Below are 19,460 nucleotides of genomic sequence, written 5' to 3' on the forward strand. Positions count from 1 at the left end.
CATCCACCCATGTACACTATTTGTCCAAGATTCATTTGCTCTACTTCTCAAGCAACAGCGACGTAGACACTGAGAACCACACTGCTCAGCATCAGCAGTGGAATAGTGAACATCTCTCAGGCTGGATTTACAGGCCGGTGCCACCCTCAGACAGAAGCAGAATATGCTGGGTAGGATGCTTTGTGAAAGCATAATTAGTACTCCTAAAATCAAAACAGAGCAAGACAGCCAGGCTTGAGTGAGCGCAGTGAGTGAGCACAGAGCCAGCTCCATCCAGGATAACTCTTTTCCAGAGCTTGTCCCTTCCAGCAGGGCACTGGGATTATCTCTGGTCCTGGGAGCACATACCAGCACCTCCTACCAGCATCTTCCACAGCACCCACCTGCACTCAAGGCGCAGCAGAAAGCAGGGTGAGGAGGTAGATAGCATATGGGAGTGCTACAGAGCAAGATGGGATTATAAAACAAGCAGTGTCACTTTCATTACAACCAACCTCAAAATCAAGGGAACAGCCCTTGACAACTGGTGTCACTTGGTGTAACAGCAGATATTTATGTGTTTTAGAATCATAGAATCATTAAAGTTGGAAAAGACCTCTAAGATCATCCATTCCAACCCCAAATCATCCCCACCATGTCCACTAACCACGTCCCTCAGTGCCACATCTACGCAGTTCTGCAGCACCTCCCTAGGCATTATTCTGTGGTGTTTACAGCAGAAACGTTCTGCACAGTGTATACTGGAGATAATCAAACGCCCTGCATTAAGAACAGCAGAAGTGATTTGGCCTGTTTGCCCACTTTGAGCTGATAAGATGTGAAAGTCACACGTTGTGAAGCTATATTTTTTTTCCTAAAAGCCTTGTTTTTGCACTGAATATTAAGAGACTCCAACAGCCCGTCTTCTTTGTTTCCCGAGACTGGCCTGTTTAGGGCTTAAATGAGTGTTCATATATCAAATGCTCCTTAGACATTAAGGATTAGACTTTGGGTTTGAATGAGTGAATTCGCACTCTGTTTCTACACCAGGCTCCTTCCCCACTGGACAGCCAGTCTGTGCTGCCAGGTCCAGCCCCAGGGCTGGAAACTCCAAGCTAAAGATATTAAGAGGATCACAGAGGACCACCGCCTGCCGTTCCAGATGGGACGGCCCAATCCACGGCGCTGGCAGACCCCTGTTCTCTCTGCTAACGCTCTGTGGACATAGGCTCACATCACGATTGTAGACCTCCTCGTGTCCCCGCATTACAGCCTACAGCTCCGGCCCGTCCAAGCTCGGACGACTCACCCCGCTTTGGGACGGAGCCCACTTACCCCCTCCAGGGGGGCGCCCGCCCCGCCTCGAGGCCCCGCAGGGCGGTGGCAGCGGGCGGGCCGAGGAGGGGCCGGGCCCGGGGCGGGGGTAGGGGCGGGGGTCGAGCCGGGGGTGGAGCCGCGGGCTGGCGGGTCGGGGCGAGGGGGGGAGACTTCCCCTTCCCTTGCCGAGCGAGCCGGAGAACGCGCTTCTGCAACTCCTCGTGCCCCGGCGGTTCCGGCAGCCCCGCAGCATGGTGAGGGGCCGGCCGGCCGGCGGCAAGTTTGGCGGTGGCGGCGGTGTCCCCTCCCGACCCGCGCTCACCGCCGGCCCTCCCCGCTCCTCTCTTGCAGATCTGGAAAACTCTCCCGCTGCTCTGTGCCCTGCTGGCCGTCGCCCGGCTGCGAGCGGAGGTAGGCGGGGGCCGGGGCGGGCTGCTCCGCCGGGTCTCTCCCGGGCCGGATGGCGGCGGGGCTGGGGCCGGAGGAGGGGGCGGCCGGCGGGACGGGGGCTGTGGGCTGAGAGCGACGGGCGCGGGCTGGGAGCCCCCTGCCGCTCCGTCTCCTTTTCCTTCTTTCTCCTTCTTTTTTCCTTCTTCTTTCTTTTTTTATTTATATATTCTTTTCTCCTTCCCCTCGTTTACCGCAATGACCTTCTTCAGGCAACGAAAACCATTAGCCCCCCCCCCCCCAAACTCGTAAACCCAAAGGTCTGTTGACAGAAAATAAACGGTGCCTGAATTCCCGGCGCTGCAGGCTCCGTAAAAGTGAGGTCAGGAACGAAATATTCGATAATTGTGGCAGGGAAATGTGGAAGTGATTTGGAGCAAATGAACACAAGCTGGGCCGGGGGGGGGGGGGGAGGGGGTTGGTGGCGGCCGGGCGTGCTCTGCTCGGCGAAGCGGTCCCGGCGGGGGGACGGGCTGGGGCGGCTTCCCGCGCGCATTTTTTCTCCCTACATATTTGTCCCAGATGGCCGGCCCCGCCCTCCAGCATCGCAGCTTGGCTCCGCACAAAAATGTATAAACACTTCTGGTTTCCTGCTGAGAGTTGCCTTGCTCTGCCTTCCAGCCCCGTGCCGCTCTGCCCGCCTTGCGCCACGGATGGGGAGCGCTGGCACCGTCCGACTCCGCTTGCAGCCCCAAGCGGTGGGGTGGTGTTTCGTCTGCGTGTACCTTGTCGTGTTGTAAGAGACTTTCTGCTGGAGCCACGGTGTGCCAATGTAGTCAGTGTTCGTGTGCATCCCCTCCAGAGCTGTCCTGAAAAAGCCAGAATAGTTTTATCATAAACAAGCCTTAACCAGTTGTAGTCAATATACAGGATCTCTGTAGAACGGAAGTGTCGGCAGCGCATCCATAAGGTCATAGAAACGTTTGAGTTGGAGGAGAGCCTTAAAGGGAATCTAGTCCAACTCCAAGGTAAGTTTAGGTTGGATGTTAGGAAACACTTCTTTACAGAAAGGGTAGTTAAGTACTGGAATAGGCTCCCCAGGGAGGTGGTTGAGTCACCATCCCTGGCTGTGTTTAAGAGCCGTTTGGATGTGGTGCTCAGGGATATGATTTAGCAGAGGGCTGTTAGTTAGGGTAGTATGGTTAGGCTGTGGTTGGACTTGATGATCTTCGAGGTCTTTTCCAACCTGTGTAATTCTGTGATTCCTCTGCGATGAACAGGGACATCTGCAGGTGTGGAGCAGTGGCAAGGCTCTGAGTGAGGTGTGTTGGAGTCAGTGACTTGCAGAAACGTGGCAAGGATGTGTCTTTGGTTTCTGATTTCACCAATGCTGCTAACCTTGCGTTGACTCAGTTGAAATTTTAGCTCCCGTTTTTCACCTACTACACTTCAGTTTAGAGAATCTAGAGGGTGACCCGAGTGTAATCACCTGGACGTTTCCAAACCTCAGTGTCCTCATCTACAAACCTATGTTTCAAGATAGGCTGCTCACATTCTGAGGCACCTTTGGCAGTTGGCCCCTTCTAGATGTTCTTCATCGCACCCCCGTGTCCCTGGCATTTAGCAGGATTCACACAGTGTTTCCCCTCTCCTAGATGTGGAAGTGATGACTCTATTTCTTCTGTTTCCGCCGCAATCTGCACTTAGTGCCTTTCAGTATGTACAGAATATTAACGCTGAGCCTTGAGCTTCTAATCCATTTGTAAGCAAAACCATATCTGAACATTACTGGCTTTTTGTTCCAGGAGCTCATTTCTACAGTGTTGTTAGGTGCATAATTCGAGTCTTGAAAGAAAGAAAGAAAGAAATTGCTTCAGTCGATGTTCTTGGCATGACTTTGTGCAGACTGGAAAATCTGAGACATGCCAAAATGTGGGAGCTTTTCTTGGCCCAGTTCAGTAATAGTCACAAGAGCAATAGATAGTGAACTGTGTGCCTCGGCCGGAGGCCAGCCACCAGCCCCAGGCAGCGTGCTGTGTCTCTTCCTGGGTCAGAGTGTCAGAGGAGGCCATTAGCTGGTACCAGTGGGCTCCTGTGGAGGTGAGGTGGTTGTGTTCTCAGCTGGGTCTTTAGTGAGCAGACAGTGATCTGGGGGAATCATTCATCACAACGGAGGAAAAGGGTGAGGCTCAGAATGTCTGATGCATGCATTGCAGGTGAATCGGTAGGGCTGTAATGTAATCGATCAGGCGTTTCCTGCTGGAGCAGTTACCAAGTTAGTGCTGGGTAGGAGTCTGCTCACTGTTGAACTGTGGCCGTGAGGTCTGTAGGTTGGTGTGTGGGAATACCACGCTTACACCAGTGTCATCGTGTGTCCCGTCAGGATACTTGCTTTTCAGTGTGAATTTTAAATGTTAATGAAGAGATTTATACCAGCACGAGTATATTGGTACAAGCCGCAGGTGAATGTTTGCCAGTTTGCTGTTCATTCCCCAAGACCTGTAGCTACTCCCCTGGCCTATCCTTAACCCGTTTATGGCCAGATGAGACTGCCGTTGGGAAGCATTCTGTAAGCAGTGTGAGTTGATTTAGCTCATTTTGGCCAGAAATGACTGGAGGAGGCAGCTTAAAGGATCTCTTGTCACGAGAAGATCTACTGACAGATCTGAGGGGTTACAACCCCCAGGCAGCACAGCGATGACAAGCATTTGGGACCAGATTTATAACTGTTTCTAATAGTGTGCGCTGCAAACACCGCACATCTGTTGTAACCCCGGGATTAATTTTTTCATCCCACCTCCTTTTCCACTCTGTGTAATCTTTCCACACAAAAATCTGAAAAGAGGTGTTGGGGGCAGAAAAGACCAAGTTTCCAGCCAAGTTCTGTTTGCTTAACTCACCTGAGCTCTTCCTTTTCATCCAGCTTGACTCCTGTACATGACGGCAACCACGTTTCCTTCCCTCCGGGGTCTCGTACCACTCTGCCAGCAGAGTGCCTCTGTGCCCTGGAGATAAGGGGCTGGTTGTTCAGCTGGTCTCCATAAAGCCGGGTGTGCTTCCTCCCATTGGGCTGCTTGCAGGGTCTGGCCAGCGCCAGCAGCTTGCTTTCATTATGCTTTTCCCACGTTCTTGCACTGATGGAGACGAAAAACTGCTGTCTTAATAAATTGCACTTAATGAATTACAGCCAAGATCCTGGTGTAGTTGCATAGCTCTGGGACAGGGCTGTAATTTGGACCTCAGGCTATTGTTTTGAGAAATGTCTGCTTCCCTCTGGAATTTATTGGTAGATCCTCTGTGATCATTCAGTCCTTTTTCTACTGATGTTTGGTCCAGGGCAGTGGAAAGAAAGGATGCTGCAATGCCAGCGCACAGGTAACTCAGCCTGCTTCTAAGGTTTTTAATGGATGTGCTGTGGGTGATTGGAGAGCTTGGGGGCTGGCAGATAAAGCACATAGTTCATTTAGGATACCTTGTGTTGAACTCCCTGGCCAGATGCCATATTTCTTTCAGCAGGGACCATAACCTCTAAACGTCAGCGTGCGTGGTGCAGTCTGTAACACAGAAGTGATGTGCAGTGCTCAGGTGCATGTGACACCCTGATGCTGCTCTGCAGATGGAGCTGAGGTTTGCCATTGGGCCTGAGCTGCTTTCTGCAAATTCACTGTGGTTGAGTGAGTGACTTTATCTGCCAAGGTGCAAATTCCTTGCTGGTAATTAACATAGGGCTGTCTGAAAGGCTTCTCTTGCCTGTTGCATTCTCCAGCTGCTGTTATTGGTACAGCTGCGTGCTCATCAGGAGGCACGGGGGCACCTTTGATCTTTCTTGCATGGTATTACATGAGCTGAGGAATGTTTCTCTTTGTGCAGAAGAGAGTTTGTGATAAAGCTCAGCCAGATGAGTCCTTCAGGCTCACAAGACTCATGTTACTAGGCTGCTCTAGCTCACACATTCTGTGAGCTAAGTGAGATGGGTTCTCAGAAATGGCTCAGATAGCTGGGTTGCAGCATCTCCCTTCACAGAGGTGTCAGCTTCTGCTTCACTGGCATGTCTGAGCTACACCATGAATAACCAGCACCTCTCTGGAGAGATTAATCCCTCAAAGCATTGTCTCCAAGCTTAGCAGTAAAGACTGGAATGCTGTTAAGCTGTGAAGCACCTTCCAGAGCCAGCTCTGCATGGCAAACACTGGTGTATATATATCAGCTTTCCCAGAGGCTGCCGATTTTGCCACAGTTGGTGTATTAGGTATGAACTGGTTAGCGCAGGGGCTTGTGTGCTTGTGCTCCATGGGGCTCTGATTGCAACTCCTAGGCATCATAGTTCTAAAGAGATACAAATGGCAAATAAACAGCCCTGGAGGCTTCAGCGCTGTGTTAAAGCACGGATAAATGCTGCATGAGCAGTGACTGCCTAGCATTTTCTTTCCGCTTGCTTTGAAATGTGCTCCAGTTTGGTGAGCAGCTCCTTTTGTGCCAGTACACACTGGGCTGAAGGCACCCAGTCAGCAGTTGCCTAAGATTACATCTGTTCTCAGTCATGTAAACTGGCCACCCAGATTTTCCTATGAAATCTTGTTGTCTGCCCTAACCTGAGGTCTCATTTATTATGCTGTACTTCTCCATTTTAATGCTGTGCCTATAGTTGCTTGGGACAGTGTCCTTTAGATGCAGGTTTCCAATGACAGTGAAGGAAGGCAAGCTTTATGCTTCAGTGTGCATTTGTGGAATTCCTTGTGACAGCACACTGGAGTGTGTCAAGGGGAGCCTAATCTCAAAAAAATGTGGAGGCTCAATGCGGAGGAACAAGGGAGGTTTGGTGTGGGTGACTGAATAGGTACGGATTTGGTATCTTATTAGCTCAGCTGTAGGTGGATCACGTATTTCCAGTGTTTGACAGGTAAGTACATATTTTGGCAGAAGAAAATAAATGCTGCTTGAGGGCTGTTAGTTGTACTGGGAGGGGATACTCATTTCCCCGTGCTTTTGAGGAATATAACGTGTGAGCCAGGAGACAGAAAGACTTGGAGCGCATCTCTATGTCTGTTGCAGGGCTTATCCCTGTGTAGAGGTTCTCATGGCTGTGCTCTGCCAGCTGCTCTACCAGAGATGAAACTGCCTGCTTTCTCTTAGTACTGTCATACTATGTGATGAATGTGGACAAGATCAAGAAGCCTTAGGAGAATGGATGCTGGTGGAGCTTTCCCTGCTTATTTCTCAATTGTTTTTTCCTCACTGTGAAATATTCCAAGAAGTAATGATAGCTTCAGAAGTTACCTACAGCCAGGTATAACATCTCTGTTTCTTCATCTGTGAGGAGAACTAGAGAGTTAGTTAAAGGGCTCTCTGCAGCAGTACCAGTGGTGGAACTGAGGCAGGAGCCTGGTGCTGTCCTCAAGCCTTTCTGGTCTGGGAACAAAAGAATCATAGAATAGCCTAAGTTGGAAGGGATCCATAAAGATCGAGTTTAGCTCTTGGCTCTATGTAGGACCACCTGAAAATGAGACTATAAGAAGAGAAGAGGGAGTCAAAGCCTTGGATGAGAGGTGAGCAGGAGTGGGGTGACAGGATGGGCCAGCAAAACTGTCAGCTTCTGCTGGAGGCACATCCTGACTAAGAAGCCCACAGCCTCAGAGACACAGGGACAGGTTTGATTCTGGAGCCTCTTGCTGTTTTCCAACAAGGAATTGATCTCTAGTGCAGTGGTTGTGGGGCCCCTGTGTGCTGGAGCAGCCCCTGCCATTTCAGCACTGGTAATCGTAGCCTGGAGCCAAGAGCTTTCTTTCCTTCTGCATGATGTAATGTTTCACATATGTACTTTTTGCTGCTCAGGGACTTTCTTTTCCTCTTGTGTTTTGGCCACTTTTTCATGTTTATGTTTGAGGAAGCTGACATACGAGGGATTGGAATTACTGTCTCGTTTCCTATATGCAGGAAGAAGAGAGTGCCTCAGGGAATTTTTATTATGTCTGGATCGTTTAGTTGTCTGGGTGAGTAAAATTCCTCAGGGAGAACCGGAAAAGGTTGTGACCCAGCTCCGCTCTGCAGCACACTCATTCAAACCCAGGAGGCTGGAAGATTGAGGTGGCAGGAGACCAAACACTCACATCTGAGGCTGAGGCTTGAACTTGGCAGAAAAGCCCTAGTGTTCCCGGCTGACGATGGCATGCTCCCTCTTGTGCCAGGCAAAAGTTCTGGGCTGTTTCAACCCCCAGGTGACAAACTCTGGTGTCCACCTCATCTTCCTCAGTCAGCAGTCCTCTGACACCGCTGTGGTGACTGAGGCACAGTTTCTAGCGGAGATCCATTCTGCTGTCCCCAGGACCAGGGACAGGATGCACTGATTGAGGATGATATGACAGCAGGTAGGGTGAGGAAGGAGTACTATTTGGTTTTCTGCTGTTTCTTTTGAATTACCTGATTTATGCCCAGCCCACAAAAAGTCTTGCACAGATGCAGATGTTATTCCCTGCAGTCCAAGCTGGAGCAGCTAATGCTTTCAGAGGTGCTCTTTTTGGGATCCTTCACAGCATCCCCATTTGTAGAACAGACTGATTCTTGCTCATGGTATTGCTGTCTGCCCAGGGATTAGCTGCTGCTTGTATAACCCAAAGCCATTAGTGTCTTGCACATCCCTAGTAAGTGATGTCCCCTTCCTGTTCTGTGAAAAACGATACCATGCTCTGGAGTGTCTCAAAGTCAGTAAGTTTATCTTGATGTTCCTTTTCCATGAGCAAGCAGACCATTAATCTTGTTGTTCTGTCCCAGCAGTCCTAATTATGCCCTGTGCTCGGTGATAATCAGTGCCTCCCCTGTGCAGTTGCACACAGATCGCAGGTTGATGGGGCCCCTCTGCTCTGTGCTGAGCCCACCTCTTTTCATCTCCTCCTAGCTCCCTTCCTCCTGTCAAAGCAGAACATTTTTCCCTGGCTGCCAGAAGAAACAGAGCTTTATGTGATTTTATTCTCTGTGTACTGGCACCTTTGAACCTCCTCAAATAACTTCTAAACACAACTGCCAGTTTTGGCCATGTTTAGCAAAAGATATCAGGTTCCTACAAGGTACTGTGTTCCTTTCTGTTCTGTAAAAATAAAGGCCGGTAGAGTAGAAAGACACTTTCACTGCCCTTTCCAGGGGAAAAGCTCCAGCGTGAGATCACCTTTCACTGTGGACATGAGAGGCATTTCATGAGCATTCCCCTTTGAGTGCAGTTTGTGCCTTCTTGGTCATTGAACACAATCAGCCTCTGGAGGGGAATTTGTAGGAAACACCTTAGAAAACAGCTTCTCGTAGCTCCTCTTTGCACCTTGTAGTTTATCCTTCACTCTTTGACTTTTTGTTGCTGCAGAACTGTGTTGTGGAGGAAACTGAGCCCACACGTGCCTCATCAGGGAGCACAGGACGTGGTTTGTTACCTGATGCATGTGTATGCATATACGTACATACAGAGAACCATCCCTTTTGTGGGGTAACTTTGCCAATAACTCCAGCAGCCTAGGCCTGGGATGGGGGAGCAGAGCAGAATTTGCAATTGATGCAGGTTCTTTGTGGATTTCTAATTTTCGTGGGTAAGTGCTGAGTCTTGCAGCACTACGTATGTAGCCCTAAACCGCATGGTGTTAGTGCAATGCCTGGGATGCTTCTGACTTGGTACACGGGAAAGCTGAGGGGATGGGAGAACAGCTGGGCATGAATGTGTCCTCACAAATCACTGCCAAGCTGCTCTGCAGTACAGCTGCCTACATCCAGGTGCTGGGCTGAGTTGCTGTCCTGGCTGCAGCCACAAGGTCAGTGGTACACTAGCATTAAACATACAAAACTATTTGCTTTTTTTTCCCCAGGTCTGTGTTTACTTGCTGTAGAGGGTTGGTGGGGGATAGATTAAAGGGGTTTCTGAACAGATGTGGTTCAGAGCCTGTGGGCATCAAGAGAATGCAAGCAGCTCTCTCCAGGTCTGTTTGTTCTTGCTCCTACCATCACACCATGATTTATATGCAGGCTTTGGGCAAGGCATCTAATTCCTCTGAGCTGCAGCGTTCACATCTGTAAAATAGGAGTAACAGCTGTGCTGTGCCTCACAGAAAGGTTTATGAAGCTGAATACATTCCTCTTAAGAAAAGTTTAAAGCTCTCAGTTGGAAGATGTAGCCGGCATTGCAGAGTGTTATTACCCTTATCAACAGCAGTAGCAATAGCCAGGAAGATGGAGACAGTGTTTGGAGCAGAACTGTCAGCAAGTAGTTCATTGACGGGCAGTAACGATGAGCTCTTGGCAGGAGGAAGCAGGGCACCCTGTAGCCACACGGTGTGGATGAGGCTGGGCTCTGGCACAGGGTGTGCTTGCCTGCTGCCCCGACTGGTCTGTTAAATGCTGATGAGAGAGAGGAGATGGGTTAGTGATTTCCATTGGTTGTCATGGCAACTAATGGAAATCACTCTTTTATTTTTTCTTTGTCTGTCATATGTGAAGGTGTTTGTTAAAAGAACTAGGAAACATGTTTCTCTGTTTCTTTTTAATATTAACTGCTGACTTCTGGTCTTGATCAGTATATTAGCTGTGTTTTTCTCGGGAGGCTATGAGACTTTCTGAGTTTTTTTGCACTGGGGATGAGCACTGGGAGCCAGGCAGCAGCTGGGCAGCTCTGTGTGCTGAGACACTTCTCAAGGCAAGGCTCTCCTATGAGCATTAGGTCATGCAACAGTGAGGCTGAGAACTAGGTGCCCATAGCTGCAGGTAGGGCGAGTGCTGTTTGCCGTGGGAGCAAATGATTAAGCTACTCTGACAAGTTTCAGGCTGGATGAATGGGGAATAATAATGCCAATTTATCAGCCAGTAAGCTGTCAAGCTTACTGACACAGCGAGGATAAAGAGCTTTGAGAATTCCAGATTAAAGGTCTGGAATGAAACACAAGGTAATATTGTGTCTATTTTGTGTAAACAACAGTGTATCTTGTCACTAAAAATATGGCTGTCTACCAACTCTACTGATGCTAAAAGGAGCAATTTTTCCCCATCGATTAGTAGATGATAAGGCCATAAGGAGCTATTATGCTTTGCGTCTTCTGTCCTCTTGCCTAATGCAGCCCATATATCCAGTTTTGTGATTAATTCCCTTTGCTCTGGACTCTAAAGCATGTCCTGTAAGATATCTAGTCTTGATTAAGTAATTACCACAAATGGAAAATACCACTGCGTTTGGCATGTTGCTGCAGTGGTTAATTATCCTCCTGCTGTTGCACCTCATTCCTAGTTTTTGTTTGTCTAGTTTTGATCTGTGGGTGGTGACAGAAGAGACCTTCTTTACCATGCGTATATTCCCCATCAGCAAAAGTGTGGTCTGCAGCCAAGATTGCTCCCAGTCTTGCCTTTGGGAAGCTGAACAGTCCCCCTATGCAGGATCATAGATAGAATCATAGAATCGTTAAGGTTGGAAAAGACCTCTGTGATCATGGAATCCAACCATTATCCAATCCCTACCATGCCCACTAAGCTGTGTTCCTCAGTGCCACATCTACATGTTTTCTGAACACCTCTAGGGACAACGACTCCACCTCCCTTTGGGCAGCCCATTCCAGTGCCTCACCACTCTTCCTGAGAAGACATTTTTCCCAATACCCAACCCGTACCTCCCCTGGCACAACTTGAGGCCATTCCCTCTTGCCTTGTTGCTGTTACCTCAGAGAAGAGGCTGACCCCCACACTTTGCCACCACCTCCCTTCAGGGAGTTGCAGACAGTAGTGACATTTATCTTGAGCCTCCTCCAGACTAAACGCTCCCAGTTCCCTTAGCTGTTCCTCATAAAACTTGTGCTGCAGATCCCTCACCAGCTCTATTGCCCTTCTCTTGGTATGCTCCGCAGCCTCAATATCTTTCTGGCAGTGAGGGTCCCAGAACTGAACATGTTCCTTGAGGTGTTGCTTCACCAGAGCTGAGTACAGATGGATGATTACCTCTTTGCTCTTGCTAGCTACACCCTTCCAGAGCATCTACTGAGGGTGCTCTCAATCCACTTGTTCAGATCATTAATAAAGATATTAAACAGAACTGGCCCCAACACTAACTGCAGAGGATGGTTCCTTGGGTCTGCATGCACCCCTTTCCCAGCTCTTTCATGTACCTGCAGAGAGCTTGCTTCTGCCCTGTGGTAACAGGGCATCTGTACAGCCATGGGCAATGCAAATTGTGCAAAGAACAACAAACCTAGCAGTGCACCCTTATTTAGGTGGAGAGAGCTCATGCATGTTAACCTACACAATTTGGGGTGGCCACAGTAGCTGCTGACAGGTGAGGAGTAGGCACAGCAGCATGGGAAGGCCAGGTCATTGCGTGCCTGCACTCCAGTACCTCAGCAGATCAGCTCTGGGGCTTGTGAGCTGTAAAAGGCTGTGTTCCTGGCATCAGCTTCTCCACGCAAGCAAGCAGTGCACTATAAAGTCCCACATGGAAGCCAGTGCGTGCTTTGTTTCTCGGCTTAGTGCCCCATTTCTCACAGCTAGATAAGCGTTGATGGGAGGAACTACTCTCCCTGGTGCTGGAGGGTGTGCCTATTTATGGGTGTAACTTGGATTGGTTTATGTATGGGCATTGGTCCTGAGGGGTTCAGCACACAAGCTGTCTGCCCTGCTTTAGAAAACTCAAGCTGTTACTAGCAATTCTGACCCAAACTGGCTGCAGTCAGAGGTGGAGACGGACAGCTTTCTTGCTGTTTGTTCCACCCTTCTCAGAAAATGAGTTTCTAGCCAGCTAACAATACAGGAATTTCTTCCAAGAATGAATCTTGCTGGCTTGCTGTCCCAAGAGTATGGGCTCTGCTCCGAGATGTGCTTGTACAGGGCTTGGCACGAACTGGGCTGCGTCTTGACCTGAGATTTGGGACACTTTGGTACTTTAAGTGTGTAATTAAAGATTCAGATGTTTGGGTTTTTTGTTTTGCTGTTGTTGTTGCTCCCACTTTTGTCTTTAAATATGGGTGTTTGCGGACTTGCTCTTCTCTGAAAGAAAGTAGAAAATTCTGTGAATTTCTTGTTCTTGAGTCCTTTCCAGTTCACACTTCTGGAAGGCTGAGTACACAGGAGTGAAGGTTTGTGCTTCCGTAGCTTGCAGGAGCCTTTCTGTGAGGCATTCGTTTTCTGTGGGCAAACTGATTGTAACTCTCTTTGGTTTTGGTAGCTGACGAGAGGTGAGAGGAGGTAGTTTCCTTGTCTTGGGTAACATTTTCATTCTGTGCCTCCAGCTTAAAGCCCATTTTCTAATCAAAATCTGGCAAAGGACTTACAGACTCCTGTGTACCCTAGGGCTGTGATTTTTAAACTTGGAGCCAAACATTCTTGTGACGTACATCTGAAGGAGGGGTTTCACAGTGGGTGCTGTGGAAAAAAGGTGAGCAGCTCCCATGCTGTGGCTCTGGCTCCCTCCTACTCCTCTGCTCTGGCTTCTGTGCCACCGGGCAACTGAAAACTGAACCATATTCCAACACACAAAAAAAAAGCCCTTCAACGGGTGCAGGGAGGGATAATCTCTCAGCTTTTCATTCTTTTTCTCTGCACAGGCTGACATGGGAAAACCCAGTTCAGGGAGGGGAAAGGGCAAGATGGACTGACTCTGCAGTCATGGCTGGAGACCATCTCAGCACACAGAGCTGAGGTGTAAGACAGGATATGGGTGCTCTCCTCTCAGGTTCTGTCTGATCCCTGCGCCCAGTAGATGCCCCATCTCTCCTTTCTGCCCTGTCATGGGGCTGAGCTCACATGGGTTGCGGCAAGTGGGTCAAGTGCAGGGCTTGAAGGCTGTGTGAGAGCAAGAAGAGGAGGAGGTGCTTTCTGCTTTGGCCCATCTCCTGCTATTGACCATAGCCCTCAAGAGAGAGGCCCCTCTGCTGGCTGCTCCTCCCCTTTGGAGCACAGAGTGTTGACTATTTCTTAGCAAACTGCTGTCCTGATTATGTTCCCTTGCACAAAAGCTGTGTCTTTTTGTGAGAAGTGGTGGCTCCGGATCAGGGCTGTACTTAGGTTTCGGGACAGTGCAGGGCTATGGGCCTATGACCCTCCACCCACCCTGACACTATCCATCCTGCTTATCATCTGTTACAGTCAGTGCTCTGCAATGGGGTCTGAAGAGTGTATATACAACTGTCTTGGCCTTAACAGCTAGGGCTAAATTAACCAGTGGGTGTTCACACAGTGAGCACCAGAAGTCCCAGGTTTGTTCCTTCCTGCATCAGTCCCATTCTGCAGCATTATGTGTTCCTAAGTGTTTGTTGAAAACGTTAGAATGTCTTGTGGAGAAATGCCTGTGTTTGCTTCATTATTTTTGATGAGATTTAGCTGTTAAAATTCAGGCACACCGTGTACTGCCAGCAGCTATCCCAGTGGTGATGTAGGCTGATCCCTCTGCAGCTGCATGGTTTCCAACAGGGAAGGAAAAAAGGGGAAATGACAGTGTCTTGGCTGAGACCAAGGTTCAAAACTCAGGTAAGATGAAGAAATGCAGTAAATTCCACACATGGACGGTATAGAAATAAGTATGTCTCATGGGCTATTGCTTAGTGTGTTATGAGGAGGGGAAGAAATTGCAAGATTTAATGGGACATTGATTCAACTGAAGGAACAGGGTCCCTGTGGCAGAGCTGTGCTGACTTCCTGGTGCTTTGGAGGATATGAGGCTCCTGAAAGTCATTAGTACGTACTGTAACAAAAAGCTTGGATTTGCATGTCGTGGAGAATTAAACTTGGGGCAGCTGAGTTGCTTAGTGACCACAGATGCCTGCTCCTTCATTTGGCTGGAATTGCCATCATGCAGCAGGAATGGCTGGGCAGGTAGCAAAGTGTGAACTGGCAGAATACATTTGGGTTAGGCTTTAGCATGGGAGAAGAAGCTGTTAGCAATGATGTGCCAGGTGCTGCTTCACCACCTTTTGGCTGCTCTTGCTGTAGAGTGAGTGTTTGCTCTTAGAGGGGAAACACAAGCAGCCTGAAACCGTCCCTTTTATATACTTTGTTAGAGTCTGTTGCTGCACCCTGAGCTTGATGCTGCTGACTGATGTTAAAGGCTTCTCATATTGCAGTCACTTCCCAAAGGCTGAAACTAATCTGTGTGTATGTGCATGTTTCATGGAGTTAAGGTTACCAAGCCAAAAGCAAGCAATGCTTGCTATGGGTAAGGATCTGGTGGTTCCTATGGTAAGTGAGAATCGGTGTCAAGTCCCCAAGAGGGAAAGCTGTTGCAGACCAGCACAGATGTGATACCCGCATGTGTTCCCTGTAAGACCCTTGGCCCTTTCTGTTCGGGGCTGTTTCCTTCTGGGTTGTTGAAATGACTCACATCTTACATGTGCTGGAGCACTTAGAGGAGAAGAAGAGATGTGCAGTCAGCAGCTAGATTGGCAGAGGCTGTGATAAAGATGTTAAGGTGCTGTGAATTTTAGTAAATCGTTCATTGCAGGCTGCAATTATTTACATTACTTTGCTATTGCCATAGGCTCAAGGAGCACATGCATGCCATTCCTTCAGCTCAGTGGGGTCACTTTTTAGAGCTGGCATATTAAAAGCTGTCAGCATGCTGTGTACACTTCAAAATCTCTACACCTTCACACTGTCTGGGCACTTGGCAAGGAAAGACTGGGAAGTATGGCAGCTTTTATCCTAGGAGAGCTGTAAGACCTGCAACAAGGAGCTGTTTGCCCTTCTTTGGGTAAGGGTGGTTTGTTTGTTTTCCGTTTTTATTTCACCCTAAGCGAGACCAAATTGTTGGAGATCCCAAAAGTTTTCTTCAAATAACCAAGAGATTCTACTCAAAAACTGAAAGGCTTAGTTATGTTACCAAATGTTTCATTGTGCAACGTTAGACTTCCCATCAATGCAACACCCGAAGGTGGCCTGCAGTACATCCTCAGAACATCTGTTTATCATGGCTTAGTGCATTATAGTATCAGTGCTTCTTCTGAAATCACACGTGGGGGAAAACAGTTCATGTTGTCTCTGTTTCCTACAGCCTGTATGTTTGTACAAGTAGCATCTTTGTTAAGCACAGACAATGCAATATCAAGTGTGTGAGAGTAATGCCTGCACATATGTGACGAGGGCTACTTGAGCAATTTGTTCTCAGTGTTCAGAAGGCTGCCATTGTTTTCCTGGTTTGCTTGAGTCAAAGCCAGCTCTAGGAACACGTTTTAATAAATGCTTTGGGCGTGTAGATTTCCTGGGTTTTCTGAAATCTGTGTTGAAAAAGAAAAGCTTTTGTCCCTTCTGAGTTTCCTATCTTGACTTCTTCCGATGCACACCATTTTACTACTGAAATCTCTCCTCTGCACAGGAGAAGGGTTACTTTAGGGGTCTGGTTACTTTAGGCAAAGGAAGGTGCTCCTTTCTCTTACAGGGAGTCTGAGCTTCTGGGAATGTGATTATCGTGGCAACTCCTGCAGACCTGTTTTTGCCTACCACTCCCTTCCCCTGGTACAAGCAGTAGGTAGTGGAACCAGGCTTTCACACAGCAAAGGACTCTAAATTGAGGCACAGCAGTGATTTCTTCAGAAGAAACTTTCTTCGTTAGCTCTTTACTTTTCATGTACCCATTTTCTTCCAGGTCTCTTCTAAGTTGCTCGCAGCTAGGGAGACATTTTGTGCTGGTCTGATCTGTTCTTCACCTCTTTGGATACGTGGCTGCAAGTCTGCGATCTTGCTGAAAACCCATGATCATCAGCATCTCAGGCTAGTACACTGGGCTGTGAGCTGCAGCAGCTGAGGCACAAGTGTGTTTTTCTTACTGCTGACTTTATTAGAGGAGCAATAAATTCTTGCAGGCCAGCAAGGTGGACAGCCAAGGCCGGCAGACAGCTGTGAAAGCTAACGTCTCCCACTTGGATTTGCCAGAGGCTGCCTTCTGAAGCCCTTAGTCTGCTTCAGTTGTACATCCCTGGCAGTTCATTTTTCCCTTTGGATGTAATGGTAGAAATCCATTTGTTTTCCTTGGATGCTGCAGTGTGCAGTCTTGCTGGGACATCTCTCGTGTCCATGCTGCAGCCCTGGCCATGCATGCAAGGCCACCTCACCTTGTGCATAGACTTTGCTAACAGTGCAGAGCATGCTAAGGCTATCCTGTTCTTAGCTGAAACGGCAAAAATTGTTTGGCCTTTTTTCTCAGTTATGTTCATTAAATGGGAAGTTTTCTGTTGAATACCAAAATCATTTACGCTGCAGCAAGCAAGGGAAACTTACCAAGTATGTTGTGCTTGTTTGACTTAAATTACATCCAAACTCAGTGTTCTCCCCCTGCTTTTGACATGATTTTGACATGAAGCGTGCAGAACACCAGGTTTCAGCCTGCTGCAAATGAGATGTCCGTACAGTTCCACAAACAAGGAAAAAGGGAAAGAAAGAAGGGAAGTTGGAGGGAGGCATGTGGTGTAGGATGGGGGAGGGAAATGGAAGAATGTCAGTAATCTATAACATGGCTTCTGGGAGGCCAACCTGAGGTGATCAACCAAGCTGTTGATCAGTACATGGGGAAACCCAGTGGCTGAAAGCATTGTTGCAATCCACATCTCACATAGTCCTTCTGATTAGAGATGCCTAACAAAGCTTCCTGACATCTGGCTTCTTGTTACATGAAGAAAACAGAGAGGAAAAAAGAAAAATTAAAGAAACAAGCCAAAAATCCAGTGGAAATAACTTGTGCCTGAGCCAGCTGAGTTAGCTTTGGCAGTCGGAGATCATAGAATCGTGGAATGACCTGGGTTGGAATGGAGCTCAAGGGTCGTCAAGCTTCAACCCTCCTACTGTGTGCAGGGCCACCAACCTCCATATCTAATACTAGACCAGGCTGCCCAGGGCCCCATCCAACCTGGCCTTGAACACCTCCAGGGTTAGGGCATCCACAACATCTCTAGGCAGCGTGTTCCAGCACCTCACCACTCTCTTGGAAAAGAACTTCACCCTGATATCCAACCTGAATCTAAACTCCCTCAACTTAAATCCATTCCCCCTTGTCCTGCCATTATCTATCCTTGCAAAGAGTTGACTCCCCCTCCTGTTTGTAGCTGCAGTTCCAACTGCCATGAAAAATTAATTTCTGCTGAAGGATAGGTTGCTGCTTGGGTGGCAGTTGCTTTTGTGATCAAAGCAAGTGACACTTGGAAGCAATGCTTTGTGCCCAGAGAGACTCTGACCCACCAGGAGCAAGCACAGCAGTAGATGTTGGGAAGGAGGAGGCCTGAGACCAGTGGGGCCAAGCTTGGTTTGGCATTTGACAGTACTGTTTGCCTTTGTGGTGCAGGGAATCTGTAATTACATTTTGCCTTCTGCTTCATCATCTGTCTCAGCCCATTAGAACACCTGCTGGTTAATTATTTGAGAAACTATCGAACTTTACAGTAAGAGTTGTTACATCCTTCTCACCACAGACAAAAACAAGCAAACAAAGACATCACCTCTTTATGCTCCTTTGAGAGATGTGGCTGCAAACACTGAGTCCATACCCCTAGTGAGCACACAGTACTGTACTTCTTTTCCAAGACAAAATAAAAAGCAGCAATGGCAGGTTGGTGTTGAGGTATGAATGAGCCATCCTTGTGCTTAGCTCTTAGATTGAGGAGGGTAGCAGTTCCTCATGTGGAGCAATGTTAGTGAGTGGCAAGATATAGCCACCATCACAGGTAGAGGTTCTGTAAATCACATAATCACAGAATATCCCAAGTTGAATGGGAACCACAGGGATCATTGAGTCCAACTCTTGGCTCCATGGGACCACCCAAAATTCAAGTAATGCCCAAATGCTCCTTGCACTCCAGCAGCTCAGTGCCGTGCCCACTGCCCTGGGCAGCCTATTCCAGGGCCCCACTGCCTCTGGTGCAGACCCTGTCCCTGACCCCCAGCTGCCCCCCCCCCCGGCACAGCTCCATGCTGTTCCCTTGGGCCCTGTCGCTGTCACACAGAGCAGAGTTCAGTGCTGCCCATTCACTCCCTGTGAGGAGCTGCAGCCACCATCAGACCTCCCCACAGCTCCTCTGAGCATACTATAGGACCTCAGCTGCTCCTCACACACCTTGCCCTGCAGCCCCTCCACCATCTTCATAGCACTCCTTTGGATGCTTCCTCAGTTTTATGCCCTTCTTACATTGCGGCACCCAAAGCTGCACACATTCTCGAGGTGAGGCGAAGCAGAGTGGGACAGTCCCTTCTCTCACCTGGCTGACAGCACCGGGTCTGATGCACATCTGATTCGCTCTGGTGAGCATCCAGGCTCTGAGCTATATCCCACCATGCTGCTTGCTAGGCGAGGGAACTAAATATACTAGGACCTGCTGATACAGAATCCAGGTTCCCCATCCATCAGGCCCTAGCTCCAGGGGGTAGTCAAGTCCTACCTGCCCTGCCTTCTTACTCACCTTAGTTGCATCCTAAGCCTGCCTCTTCTATGCAAACTTCTCCTGATTCATTTTTCCACCCTTGAAATGTTTGTCTTCAATTACCATTTTCTTCTGGCATCAGCTGTGCTGCCTGTAATGGCTGATGACCTGCAAAGTGGCATGTAGAATGCAGCGTGGTCCTGTTTTTCATTTCATAGCTCCTCACCGTACCCCAAACAGCAGCTGCCTGTCAAGTCCTGCTTTAGACTCAGAAGTCTTACAACAGAGCTAGCAAGGTCACTGCATTCAGCCTGTGCTTGGGCAGGGTGGTCAGGATCCGTGAGCTGTAAAGTAAGGGATTATTCTTAGCAGTGACTGAAAATTCAGGAGCGTCAGCAGACTCTGGAGAAGAGTTTGAGCACAGACTCTACAGAC

At 48.6% G+C, this 19,460-nt stretch overlaps 1 protein-coding gene across 1 annotated transcript in view; it reads left to right on the forward strand.

Annotated features, from left to right (window-relative positions):
• The first annotated feature begins 1,437 nt into the window (after positions 1–1,437).
• FSTL1 (follistatin like 1) overlaps positions 1,438–19,460 on the forward strand; it is a 40,393-nt gene continuing 22,370 nt past the window's right edge. The window contains exons 1-2 of the mRNA XM_072359505.1: positions 1,438–1,550; positions 1,648–1,707. Of these exons, the coding sequence (XP_072215606.1) occupies positions 1,548–1,550; positions 1,648–1,707 (63 nt within the window). The 5' untranslated portion in view covers positions 1,438–1,547. The remainder of the gene's footprint in view (positions 1,551–1,647; positions 1,708–19,460) is intronic.

The sequence above is a fragment of the Excalfactoria chinensis genome, chromosome 1, assembly GCF_039878825.1.
Source record: "Excalfactoria chinensis isolate bCotChi1 chromosome 1, bCotChi1.hap2, whole genome shotgun sequence".
In the NCBI taxonomy this organism is placed as follows: Eukaryota; Metazoa; Chordata; class Aves; order Galliformes; family Phasianidae; genus Excalfactoria; species Excalfactoria chinensis.